The sequence below is a fragment of the Panthera tigris genome, chromosome D3, assembly GCF_018350195.1.
Source record: "Panthera tigris isolate Pti1 chromosome D3, P.tigris_Pti1_mat1.1, whole genome shotgun sequence".
Classification (NCBI taxonomy): Eukaryota; Metazoa; Chordata; class Mammalia; order Carnivora; family Felidae; genus Panthera; species Panthera tigris.
The window spans coordinates 17,792,074-17,805,963 of record NC_056671.1 but is presented as its reverse complement, the minus strand read 5'-3'; the positions used below and the strand labels follow the sequence as shown (position 1 = coordinate 17,805,963).

Here is a 13,890-nt window from a genome sequence, read left to right as displayed (position 1 = left end):
CCATACCACCTCCCGATGCCCCATTGCTCAGGCAGAATGCTGACTCTCTTTCTTGACACAAGGAATCCAAAGTTACTAGGTGGCAGGCATTGCTTAAAGTCTGACGGGGTTCTTGTGGTGTCCCCCAGTGGGTGAAGCATGCCCTCTCTGGGAACCAGGACCTCTAAACCCACAGGTAGGGGAAGTAAAAATTCCTCCTTCAACCCTTTGAATTCAGAACGATGTATCCTTTCTGCATAGCACCATGCAATGGGCATTGATTTAAGGTTGTGTTGTGTCCTGGAAGACAGTAACCTATCCTCACCGGGCATCATCTCCAAGCCGATGCCTCCGTGGCACCTTCAAGAGGCTCTTCCATCCCTCTCTCAGGCCAGCAGCTTCAAGGTGACACAAGATCTGACAGGACCCGTGGATTCCACGGTCACGTACCTGCTGCTACGTCTTCTTTGATATGTATCAGCTTCCTAGGTCTCAAGCACTATTACGTGGGATTCTGTGTCAATGAGTCAAATACCCTGAAAGCCCTCAGATAATGGTGCTGGCAGGAGAGGCAAGTCAATACCCAGAATATGTGCCAGTTCCAGTCAGGACGAGTCACTGCTCCTTCCAAAATGGGAGATGTCTATTATAACTAACTTTTATATTGTGACATGGGATGTGACATGGGATTCCACCCTGGGGGCTCTGCGTTGGTCTCTGCTGCTGGCCGACTGGCCCTTCAGCCGCAAAACTAGCAAGATTGGCTTTGGTGCGTGAGGGTGTGGCCATTGCCTCTGGTGGGTTAACAGTTCACTGGTTGACTCCTTGGGCCCGTTGAGTCTCACGATGGGGGACGGCTGGGAGAGGGGCTCTAGAAGGGTCGTGCTAACACTGAAGTAGAACGGCTTAGGTCCTGGTCACCAGATTCGCATCCTGACTCTGCCGTGATAGCCGTGTGCCCCTAGGCAAGTCACTAGACCTTTCTACGCCTCAACTTCTTCGTCTCTCAGATGAGGACGATAGCATACCTACCTCATGGGGGTCACTTAGAATATTAAATGACAACACATGTGAAGTGCCCGGGACAGTGCCCAGCAGAGCACTTAGTGAATGTCAGCATGTGTCTGGTCTGCCAAAGACTTTGGTGAGAAGCTCAGGTGTCAGCGTGATGGATGTTGGGCTCACTGGGTACTTATGGGAAGAATAAATGGGGACAGAAGATGTGCCCACATGGGATTTAGCCTGGGAGCTAATCCTGAGACTCGTTCTGCCACTTAGTGGCTGGAAGGGCAGTGAGTGGCTCTCAGTTCTCAGCCCTTCCCTCCCTATTCATTATTGATCCCTCCAGGGCTCTGCAGAGTAGGCATTTGACATACACTCCTGGACCTCGGATGGGTTTAAAAGCCACTAGAGCTTGAGGCAGAAACCATTAAGCCAAGCCCATAAATCTGGGCTGGCAGGGGCTTGTGGCCGATGTCCTCCACATCTGGACCAACTCCAGGACTTTCTGCGGACGAAGCCACTGCCCCATTCATGAGCCATTCATTGACTAAGGAACAGTTTTCCCCCAGTGGCTGGAAGGAACGCACTCACACAGGTACACATTCAATTCCTTTCTCAGGGATGCTCAGGTAGATGATGGCAGAACCAGTCTCCAAATGGCTACCCGGACTTGCTTCCCATCAGAGGGGAGGGAAAGGAGCTAAGTATTCAGAACGTGGTTCTTGTTTGGAATGGTGGGATGAGAGGCGCCATTTTTCTCCTTCTCCTTCTCCACATTTTCTGGAAGTGTCATAAAAGGCGTGAGAAATAGAATAGATCCTTAACAGTGCTGGAAAGCAAGAAAAGGGTGCCATCAGCCGACCAGACATTTTGAGGAGCCTCTGGAAGACTGTAGGCAGACAGGATTCCAATGGCAGAGTAACTAGCAGAGAGAAAAATCACCTCCTAAAAATGCAAAGGGGAGAGATCTTCAGGGAGAGAGGACAGGACACCAGGGGATAAAATTAAGGACACAGAGCAGCTGGGCCTTTACCCCTTATTACCCTTATGTCGTGCGGGTCCTCAGATGGCCTGGCTGCTCCCGACCCCCACCCCCCAAATGTCACGCCTCCCGTTTAGCTATTCATTTACTTAATGCGACCACAGCCCTTCTGTTTGTTTCTTGGGCTATGACTCCTTCCCAAGCTCCAGACCATGTGCTTTTGCTCCACATGACCATTTTAAAACTCACAGAACTTCAAAGCATAGATATTGTTATCCCCATTGTGCAGATAAGAAAACTAGGGCTTTAAAAAAACTGAGTAACATGGGGCACCTGGGTGGCTCAGTTAAGCATCCAACTCTGGATTTAGGCTTAGGTCATGATCTCACGGTTTGTGAGCCCCAGCCCCACGTTGGGCTCTGTGCAAACGGCCCGGAGCCTGCTTGGGATTCTCTGTCTCTCTGCTCCTCTCCTGCACGCTGGCTCTCTCTCTCTCTCTCTCTCTCTCTCTCTCTCTCAATAAATAAGTAAAACTTTAAAAGATGATAAAGTAACCTGCCCAAGGTCACATAGCTAACAAATGGCAGGGCTCGTATTTAAACATCCCTTTTGACACTGCGAATATATTCTCTTAAATACTCCACTCCATGGCTCTTTGGGACGTGAGGGGAGCAAAGAAAAAACAGAAACAAAATGACAGAAGAAATAGTCACCCAAGAGAGCCATTGGCTTCCCAGCACCTTGGCTCTATCCATTTACATAAAAACAATCATGCCTTAATTATGCGATGCTCTTAACTAGTTCTAAAAATGTCTCCCTTAAGTTCATTATTTGGAAACACTTAGTTGAAGATTTTTTTCTTAGTTGAAGATTATTTTCAGTGTTCATTTATTTATTTGGAGAGAGAGAGAAAGAGCAAGCAAGTGCAAGCAGGGAAGGGCCAGAGAGAGAGAGAGAGGGAGAGAGAGAATCCCAAGCAGGCACCCGACTCAGGGCTCGATCCCACGAACCGTGAGGTCATGACCGTAGCCAAAATCAAGAGTCAGATGCTTCATCACCTGGGCCACCCAGGCGCCCCCTCGTTGAAGATATTTTTACGTAATTCAGTGTAACTCAGAGTTTCCCATCGCTTAGGCTTTGCACCACCTCGCAAAACAAATCGGTAAGATTTTGCTGTGTAATTTTTAAAAATTCAACAAGCAGAAGTCCCTACAACGAATTATTAGTGTAAACACAAATGATATTATTTGAGACTAAAAATTGTTTTTCTTTCGGTTTTAGTGAGGTAAATTGGCATCCAGCACTATATATATATTCAAGGCTTACAGTATAATGCCTTGACTTACATATCTTGCAAAATGATCACCTCAATACGTTTAATTAACATCCATCATCTTATCTGCAGACTATATTATTAATAAAGAGCCCATGCCTCTGCCCTGACGTGTATTTTTTATATGCTTCCTTCTTCTTTCTATTTTTATAATTAAAAAAAAATTAATGTTTATTTATTTTGAGAGAGAGTGTGAGCGAGGGAACGGCAGAGAGAGGGAGAGAGAGAATCCCAAGCAGGTGCCCCACTGTCAGCACAGAGCTGGAAAAAGTAGTCTGTCTCACAAACCACGAGATCATGACCTGAGCCAAAATCAAGAGTCAGATGCTTAATCTACTGAGCTACCCAGGAGCCCCTAATTTGTTTTAAATTTTAGTCCCCAACCTGGGGCTTGAACTCACAACTCCAAGATCAAGAGTCACATGCTGTACCGACTGAGCCAGCCAGGCTCCCCCTCTCTCTTTTTCTTCTTTCTTTTATTCCTTCCCCCAAAGTAGGTATTTATGTTGGTCCTTGGAGATAATGTTACTGTTGTAACATTAATAACGGCAATGATGATGGGACGCCTGCGTGGCTCAGTCGGTTGAGTGTCCGACTTCGGCTCAGGTCATATCTCACGGTTCGTGAGTTTGAGCCCCGCATCTGGCTCTGTGCTGACAGCTCAGAGCCTGGAGCCTGCTTTGGATTCTGTGTCTCCCCCTCTCTCTGTTCCTCCCCTGCTTGCACTCTGTCTCCCTCTCTGTCCCTCTCTGCCGTTCTCTTTCTCTCAAAAATAAACATTTAAAAAACATTTTTTTCAATGATAATGATGATCATAGTAATGTCCACTGAGTGTTTACCAAGGGCAAGGGACAGATGAGAAAACAGGCTTGGAGATCGAGATCACAAGTGACATGTTTAAGGCTAAATGGCTATTGAGGGGAGTATGAAGTTACTTCTTGCTTTGTAACAGACCACCCCAACATTTGTGGCCTAACGACAGTTTACTGAGCTCAGGGTTCTGCAGCTGGGCAGTTGGGTTGTTCAGGGCTCGGCGGGGCTCCCTCATATGTCTCTAGTCAACTGGTGAATTGGATGGGGGCTGGCCAGGTTAGCATGGCCACAGCTGATTCATCGATGCTCCACAAGCCTCTCAAACTCCGGCTGGCCAGCCCAGGCACCTGGTCACATGGTCACGTGGCACCTGGGTAGGGGTCGGAGCGAGGATGCAAAAGCCGTAAAGCGTCTTGAGGCCCAAGGCACAATATCACTTCTGCAACGTTCTATTGATCAAGAGCGAGTCTCAACGCCCAGATTCAAGGGATGAGGAAACAGACTTTGCATGGAGGTGATCTGCAAGGGAGCAAGACACAGGGAGGGAAAAGAGTGGGGGGGGGGCGCCTTGTGCAAACCATCTGCCGCATGGAGAAACTGGGTTCAAATCCAGGCCCATCTAATGCCAAAGCTCTTACATTTCAACAGATACTGTAGAAGGATTCTGAGCTTGTACAGTCAGAAGATGCTGATAAATCATTAATGTCCACTGGGTCCGTGATAGTGATTTGGAGATGATTCTGGAGAGGTAGAACTGGAGGTTCAGAGAAGTTTCTATTCCCTTTAATTAAGACTGGAGGGGGTGCCTGGGGGGCTCAGTCGGTTAAGCGTCCGACTTCGGCTCAGGTCATGATCTCACAGTCCGTGAGTTCGAGCCCCACGTTGAGCTCTGTGCTGACAGCTCGGAGCCTGGAGCCTGCTTCAGATTCTGTGTCTCCCTCTCTCTCTGCCCCTCCCCTCTGCTCATGCTCTGTCTCTCTCTCTCTCAAAAATAAATGTTAAAAAAAATTTTTTTAAATGATCATTGCCACTAATTGCAAAATACACAGAAAATACATGGAAGAGACAGGCTGGCCCCAGGGTAGAACGTTTATTATTTCCAGCAGAGGGTGCTGTGTTATTTCCGTAGAAATGCCACTTAGCTAGGAGAATGAGCTGGACACCTGCCTTAACTGGCACCCTGCTTGTGTGTTAGCTGCTCTTCAAGATTAATACTCCAGGTCGCTGCCCATCTGTTCCACCTTGCAAGGTCTTCAGAAGATTCTTCAGATTCTTGTCTAGGTGGAACTTGCACAAACCCACCCTTAGCACTGCGGTTTCTCTTTAAGACCAAGCAGAAACGGCAAAGGGAGATCACAGGTCCCTTCCTTCCAAGCACGTGATCCAAATGGTAAGTCTCTAACTGCCAAGGGCTATACATTGTGAGGATTTTCGGTGGGAATTTTTTTCACGCCACCGTCAACCGCTTCTTGGCATTGCTGCTTTCACTGCTCGTTCTTTTATTTTTCAGTGTGCTTGTAATAATCCCTACACTTGGGATGGAGGTCAAACAGCTCATTTTCATCATGAACCACTATAAATAATGGCCAAATGGGGAGCACGACAATTACAGGAAAAGAGGTTTCTTGTGGCATACGAGGCAAAGACAAGAAATTGAAAACAATCAGAGCATTAATCAACTGGGTTGCCACTGTTTAAAAATAATGCAGTAGACCCGCGAATATTAACTTGGAAAGGTTTCCCAAATGTCTTATTGAAAGCAGATCCTGACACAGAGAAGCCAGAGCAAATAGTTTACTCTGGGAGATTCTGCAACCCATGTCTCCAGATTGTCCCGTTTAAGGGAGAGGGAAACGTCATTTGTTGAGAGTTGCCCCTGGGAAGTTTAAATTCCTTGGCAAACTAGACTCCTAGTCTGCCACCGAGGTTGGCAGAGCAAGCCTTAATAACCAGAGAGGGGCGCCTGGAACAGTCATCTGAGCGTCTGCCTTCGACTCAGGTCATGATCTCACTGCTTGTGGGTTCGAGCCCCGCGTCAGGCTCTGTGCTGACAGCTCAGAGCCTGGAGCCCGCTTCGGATTCTGTCTCCGTCTCTCTGCCCCTCCCCTGCTCATGCTCTGTCTCTCTCTCTCTCTCTCACGTATAAAATAAAACATGAAAAAAAAATTTTTTAAATAACCAAAGAAAGCACTCAGGATAGAGTTGCAGGAAGTGGCAGGTGGAAAACTGTATTGACAAGGAAGTTGGAAAAGTCGGGCATTTGTATGGGTTGAACTTGGACAGTAGGCTGCATGTGGGAAGGAAGGAAGGAGGAAGGAAGAAGGAAGGAAGGGGAGAAAGGAAGTAGGGAGGACAGAAAGGAAGGACAGGAGGAAGGGAGGAAGAGGGAAGGAAAGGAAGGGAAGAAAAAAAGATAACATTGCTTGCATTTATTTATTTAGCTAGAGAAGGGGCTGGAAGTTTGCAAAGCAGGCTCCCGGTAGTTATGGCTTTGGGGGGAATGGAAGGGAAGTAGGGGCAGTGGGGAAGAGGAAGAGGCATCATATACTCTGTATATTTGTGTATTGCTAACTTGTCTTAAACGAAAATGCATTCGTGAGGTGCTGCTGCTTCAACTAAAAAAATGTAAAAAGAAATAAAAAGACTGTGTGCTTATAGCTTCATGATAAGAAGAAATCCTTGACATCGAAGGACAGGAATAGCTCTGCCCCCTGGAACACGCCACGGCACAGTTTCGCAGTTAGTTGTTGAGCTTTCCTGTGACGGAGGAAAGGTGAACATGCTTCCCGCTTTATTAGTAGTATTTATTATTATTATTATTGATTTTTTTTTTGAATAATGTAAGCACACCGTGCGGAGAAGAGCATAAGGTGTCAAAGAAATCATCCATGGTAACCGCTGTGACCTCTGGAACCACTATAATCTGGGTCCCCATTCTCAGAGCTGAGTTAAATGAGATTCCTGATGGTTTTTGCTGAGCGAGGTGCCTGTGGGCATATACACTGGAATGAGTTGGGGGGGGACCACTCTGGCAATATATATCAAAAGCCTTCAAAATACGCATAGGCTTTGACACAAATTCTATTTAGCAGGGGCCTAGCCTAAGGAAACCACGTGCAGACCAAAATGTCTTCAGCCTGACGTCGTTCACTGAAGTGTTGTTTATCGTCGTGAAACCATCCAAATGAGGAAGTGGTTGGTGGGCTAGAAGCTATAGACAGATGTGGATGAGAATTTTGGCTCTCCTACTTACTGACTTACTAGCTGCGTGATCCTGGTCAACTAACAATTTATCTAACGTAGATAGACCTAGAGATGAAAATGAGAGTCAAAAGTACACACACCCAGGGACAGCCAGGTGGCTCGGTTGGTTAAGCTGCCGACTCTTGATTTCGGCTCAGGTCATGGTCTCACGCTTTGTGGGCTCGAGCCCCGCATCAGGCTCTGCGCTGGCAGTGTGGAACCTGCTTGCGATTTTCTCTCTTTCCCTCTCTCTCTGCCCCTCCCTGCCTCTCTCTCTCTCTCTCAAAATAAATAAATAAACTTTTCGAACTTAAAAAAAAAAATACGTACACACATACAGAGGATTATAATTACCCCATTTATTTGAGATGCTTACTGAGTGAGTTAACCCATGTAAAACATCTAGAAGAATATTTGGCATATAGTAGGTCCTCAATAAAAGGTAGCTATTATTAAGAAAAGTATGGTTCAGGGGCGTCTGGGTGGCTCAGTCAGTTAAGCGACATTGGCTCAGGTCATGATCTCACGGTTGGTGGGTTCGAGCCCCATGTAGGGCTCTGTGCTGACAGCTCAGAGCCTGGAGCCTGCTTCGGATTCTGTGTCTTTCTCTCTCTCTCTGACCCTCCCCCATTCACACTCTGTCTCTCTGCATCTCTCAAAAATGAATAAACATTAAAAAAAATGTTAAAAAAAAAGAAATGTATGGTTCATGCATGTGATGGAATATATGTGTGTAAGAGGGTTTTAAGTGGTATGGTAATGCTATTTATAAATCAATGAAAAGTAAGGTTTAAAATTCTTTTTTTATTTTTTTATTAAAATTTTTTTTAACATTTATTTATTTTTGAGAGACAGAGTGAGACAGAGCACCAGCAGGGACGGGCAGAGAGAGAGGGGGACACAGAATCCGAAGCAGGCTCCAGGCTCTGGCTGTCAGCACAGATCCCTACGTGGGTCTCAAACTCACTGACCAGGTGATCATGACCTGAGCTGAAGTCGAATGCTTAACTGACTGAGCCAGCCAGGTGCCCTAGGTTCAAAATTCTTGAGTATGATCTTAGCTAGAGAGAGAGATTGAGAAAGAGGGATAAAGACAGAAGATCAAGACAGAATATACTAGAATACTTATACTGTGAAATGAACTAGATGACATTGCCTTTTCTTCATACTTTTTTCTAAATAGAGTGTATATACCTGAACTACTAAAGCCCTAACCTTTCCTCTGAGGCTCCTAAGAATTCTTCCTTCTCTGGACAGAGGTATCCTTTTATCATTATCCTGAGAAGGACTTCTACTGGCGATAGAACTGTTCCTAAATCTCAGTGGTATTGCTAAGACCAACTTTCAAAATGTTAGATGTTATGCAGGGAAGGACGTCATTCGTACAAGCAGAGGTTCCGTAGAAGCAGAGGTTAGTCAGAGATTCTTGTGTAAGTGATTTATTTAAGGAATGCTCTCGGAAGCCCGTAAAACCGTGAAAGAGGCAATCATGTTGAAAGGAAGAAGTTAAGCAAAAGTATGGTTTCTGGTGACGTCGAGACTCGGGCTGATCCCACAGGGAACTCAGGAGTGTTCTTTGTTCCACAAGGTCTGTCCTACCTTGAGGCAATGGAACGGGACTTTTGTAAGCACATACCAGTCTGTCCTGGGGAGAAGGGTTGTAACTCCTAGACACTTCTCTGGTGAGGCAGCCACAGTTGCTCCAGAGCAATCCCAGAAGAGGGTTGCAGCATTAGCAGCAGCAGCTGGGAGTTGGACACGAACTAGTAAAGGGGCATCCCAGGAGACCTAGATGGGTCACCAGCATCCATCTGCCTCAAAAGGGTTAATGGAAATGAGCCTCTCTCTCCCCGGCCTCCCTTATGAGGAGCCAGGAGAGTCGCATGACGCTATCTAGTAGCCCCGATGCTTGACTTAGGTGGGAGATGTGGGGAAAGAGAAAGCCTGCTCTTCCTAACAAATGGGAGGCAGCATGGAGAAGTCGTTTAGAAGTTTCCTTCTCTTCCCAGCGTGGCCAGCGGCTGAGGAAGTGGAAGGCAGGGGAAGGGGCACGAATGTAGTAGATGGAGGGGTCGATGCAGTTAGGACGTTCGTTACATTCAGCAAACCAATAAGTTGATTGAGCAAATAAGAAATATATTGAGGAGAATGAGGCCCCTGTGTCTCAATGTCGGAGAAGGGAATTATAGACATGGAAACCCGGGAGGGTTAGAAAGAACCCTAACCTTCTGGTTGGACTGGAATTGAAAGTATCAGTAAGAACTCATTTTTTAAAAATATATATACACAGATAGATATAGAAACATATGGGTGTATGGAGTGCATGTGGACAGAGAGAAATGGAGAGACCAAGATAGATGATAGAGAGAAAGAGAGATCTCTTAGCTGCATCCACTGAGAAGGCCTAGAAGCAACGACAGCCCAGCAGCAATGAGCACACTGACCTCAGTATTTGGTTTCTAAATACCGTCTTCTACCAAAAGGAACCAGAACCTCTTAGAAAAATGGCTGACACCGTGGCTGGGACCAGGAAAACACACCATGAGCTTGGACATCTTGTTGTGCCAGAAAGTAAAGAAGAGTTCAAGGAATGATGGAGGCATGTAAAAGAGACATAGGGATTGGTTTAAACGGTCTTCCAATGAGAGGCACCTGGGTGTCTCAATTGGTGAAGCGTCCAGCTTCGGCTCAAGTCATGATCTCATGGTTTGTGGGTTCGAGCCCCACGTTGGGCTCTGTGCTGCTGGCTGAGAGCCTGGAGCCTGCTTTGGATTCTGTGTCTCCCTCTCTCTCTCTCTGCCCCTCCGTCGCTTGTGCTCTGCGTGTCTCGCGGTCTCAAAAATAAACATTTTTTTAAAAATTAAAAAGAAAAGTCTTCCAACGGTCAGATCTGGGACAGTCTGAGCATCAGAAGAATAATGGTAGTAGTGGGTTACAACCCACTGAATAAAATAGGAATCTACAAGTTCATACTGATTCGTTGAATGAATAGATAGATAGATAGATAGATAGATAGATAGATAGATACAGGGGAAAAGGGAAACTCCTCCTTACAGTAGAATATCCATTCTAAATGTAGAAGGAACAATGGAAATTTAAAAAATACCACCTGTTACCATCATAGTAGTGTTGATTCAGGTGGATATCGTCCATGAGTGGGATATCGAAGCTGATGGGTAGAGGTTCTAGGGAGAACAGGATATTGGCATAATCTCTGAATTTTTCCCCACAAAGTAATCCCAGATAGAAAAAGGATAACTTTAGGGTGGAGAAATCTGTCAGACACCATCTTGAGCCAGTGATGAAGGTTAAGGTCACCAGTGATGAGAGGAGTTGACACCATATGGCCCTGATGTGAGGCACTGGAAGGAGCTTAGTATCATTTCTGCGGAGTTCTTGCCAAGAAAACATGGCCTGAGTCTGGTCACAGGGAGACAGCAGATGGACTTAAGAGGAGGAGCATCCTACAGAATGAAAGGCCTGGACTCTTTAAGACTATTCAGGACGTGAATAATAGGGAAAAACCTGAATGATGTTCCAGATTGAAGTTGCCCATTGTCACACTACCCTATTTTCTCCTATATTTGCTGGGTTGTGGGTAGGGCTCCGTGTCGGCAGTTCTGAATTTGAGAATCATGTGGGGAGTGAGTGAATGCAGATGCCAGAACCCCACCCCTGAGAGTCTGTTCCCAAGGGTTTGGGGTGGGGCCTAGGGATCTATGACCTTAGCCGTCATCCTAGGAAATTCCAAAGTAAGTGGTCCACAGACCACCCTCAGAGGAATATTCGCCTAGAAATTCAGAAAGCGGTGGCAGTCCTCTTACTCAGTCCCGACCTTAACTTTCTTCCTGTCTCTCTGCTTTCCCAGGGTGACGCTGTACGCGGAGTTCCTTCCCATGAAGGCCAGAGCTAAGTGTATTTTGCTGATTGAGGTAAGGAGGGTGGTCTGGGTTTCCCAAGAGCGCTCAGTCCCTGAGCAGGAGATTCTCAGGCGTCTTGAGCCACAGGATAAGGAAATGGGAGTTTAAGAGAGCTCTAACAAACTCAGTGTGTGGAGACTTAAATGGGTCAATTATGTCAATTCTGACATGGTCTTTTTGCAATACGGATAAACTCTTCAATTGACGAAAAAACCCCACCAATCAATCTCTTAAAAAAATGGCAGCAGGCAGGTGGTATTTCCTTCTTGGACTTCACGTGGCTTTTATCTGAGAGTTGGTGCCGAGAGTTGGTGCGTAAGGGGACCAAAACTCCTGTCCCCCATCCATATCATCACCCTCCACCCCTGTTTGTATCCAGGCTCACCTGTGTCTTGTGTGAGGGGCCACTTCTGTAGCCTAGAGGCTGCCTTAAAACTCCCTCGGTCCAGGGGCGCCTGGGTGGCTCAGTCGGTTAAGCGTCCGACTTCGGCTCAGGTCACGATCTCGTGGTCCGTGAGTTTGAGCCCCGCGTCGGGCTCTGGGCTGATGGCTCAGAGCCTAGAGCCTGCTTCCGATTCTGTGTCTCCCTCTCTCTCTGCCCCTCCCCCGTTCATGCTCTGTCTCTCTCTGTCTCAAACATAAATAAACGTTAAAAAAAAAAAAATTAAAAAAAAAAAAAAACAAAACTCCCTCAGTCCAGCTCGTCCCTCTGAGCCTTGTTTCTGCCAAGGTTTTGTGACCCGTTTTCCAATCATGGTTCTGGAAGATCTCAGGGCCAATATGTAGCTGCCCAATGACCCCTCTACCATGCAGGCAGTAGAGTTTATTTGTCCTTTGGGACACTGATGCCCACAGTGACTACTATGATGCCACTCCGACGTCTCTAGTCACCATGACCACGTTGACAATAGTAATCACATTGACGTCCCTGCCCAACTTACCACCCAGACTGCATCTACCCCTGATCGATACCCCTGGTAGTCATCTGGTCCACACTGGTATGGATGAACCAGCTATTTAAATATTGAGATGCATTTATGCCAGCAGATCTTGGTCCCTGATTACCCCTCATCGCCTGACACCCTGTCCACTCTTAGGACCCCCTAGAACTTCCCATGATCTAGCATCTGAAGAGTTAACTCCTGGCACAGTCATGGTATATGTGTGTGTGTTGAGAGCGGGGGGTATATGACCAGTGTCGAGTGTCTATCCTGGGTTGGTCCAGTTTGTTAGACATTTTGGCTATCACCCCCGGTTGCCGGCAACAGAAATAGACTGTGGTTAAGTGCAGCCAAAGAGGGTTTAGAAAGGCTCTCGGAGTCCCCCAGAACTGATGGAGAAGCTGAAGGGCCATGTTTGGCAATGGACAATAGTTGTAGGGCCTGAGCAGGAGACAGCATACTCAGGATAGTTTGAAGAGGGTTTGATAAAGGGACTATTTCTAAATAGCCCCAGGCCTGAAGTGCCAGCTGCCAGGCAAAGGCAGGAAGTAATTAGCAGCCCAGAGAGAAAGAGAGACAGAGTTGTGTGTCCAGGGCTGTTGGACAGGTGCTGTGACCTGCTGAGAGATGCAGCCAGCCCATGACCACCGTGCAGGGAGGGAGCCAGAGGAATAAATGCCCCCACATCTCTTTCCTTTCTCCCTCCTCCCTCCCTCCCATGTCCTGTGGGGCTCCCCATTGGCTGTAGCCAGTGGAAAGCCAGAAGACAGCGAGCCTGTGGATGCAGTCCATACAAAAAAAGCGAGGTGGGAAAGGATGACGAGGCAAACAGAAGATAGTCAGCCCTGCAGGGAAGAGGCAGTTGTGATAAAGGATACTAGGGGCCTCTTGGGCGAGAGAGATGGATGTCAGTAGACGAAACCAATATGTCCATTACCGTATTGACCTCACACGATATTGATGGCATTGATCTCCCTAAACCAGAGCTGCCACATCGTACCCACTCCAGTGGGTACCACGCAAATATGACAGAGTGTGGATGGGCCCCTCAGGAGATGGGCAACATGATGGCCCTGCCCCCAACTATATGAAAAACAGGAAAGACGGCCATTCCGACGTGGCTGACCCCGAGGACCCTCCCCCGTGTCAGTAGCGTTGTCTGCAGTGACCCCGACATTGCTCATGTGTTGGCCACGCTGCTCCCATCGCTGATCCCGTTTTCCCCTGCCAGGTCTTCTGGGCCATCGGGACAGTGTTCGAGGTGATCCTGGCCGTGTTTGTGATGCCCAGCCTGGGCTGGCGCTGGCTGCTCATCCTCTCGGCCGTCCCGTTGCTTCTCTTTGCGGTTCTGTGTTTTGTAGGTATCCTTTAAGAGATGTCAACCTTTATGGGGCACCTGGGCGGCGGCTCAGTCGGTTAAGCATCCAACTTTAGGTCATCATCTCACGGTTTGTGGGTTCTAGCCCCGCATGGCGTTCTGAGATGTTTGGGATTCTCTCTGTCTCTCCCACTTCCTCCCTCGTCCCTAAATGCTCTTCTTCTGTCTCTGTCTCAAAATAAATAATAAAAAAAAAAAGATCTCAACCTTGGCCACTTGGCTTTCTGCTGTTCAGCCGTTCACTGTGTTTCAGTGGGGAGGAGGTAAAGGAGGACACTGTCCTGCAGAGATTCTTTGTA

The 13,890-nt window shown here is 47.2% G+C and overlaps 1 protein-coding gene across 1 annotated transcript in view; it reads left to right on the top strand.

Moving 5' to 3' along the window:
- The window catches only part of LOC102964281 (SV2 related protein), a 60,398-nt gene that overhangs the window by 25,458 nt on the left and 21,050 nt on the right, over positions 1-13,890 (top strand). The window contains exons 6-7 of the mRNA XM_007092329.3: positions 11,221-11,284; positions 13,445-13,570. Coding sequence (XP_007092391.3) covers positions 11,221-11,284; positions 13,445-13,570 — 190 coding nt within the window. The remainder of the gene's footprint in view (positions 1-11,220; positions 11,285-13,444; positions 13,571-13,890) is intronic.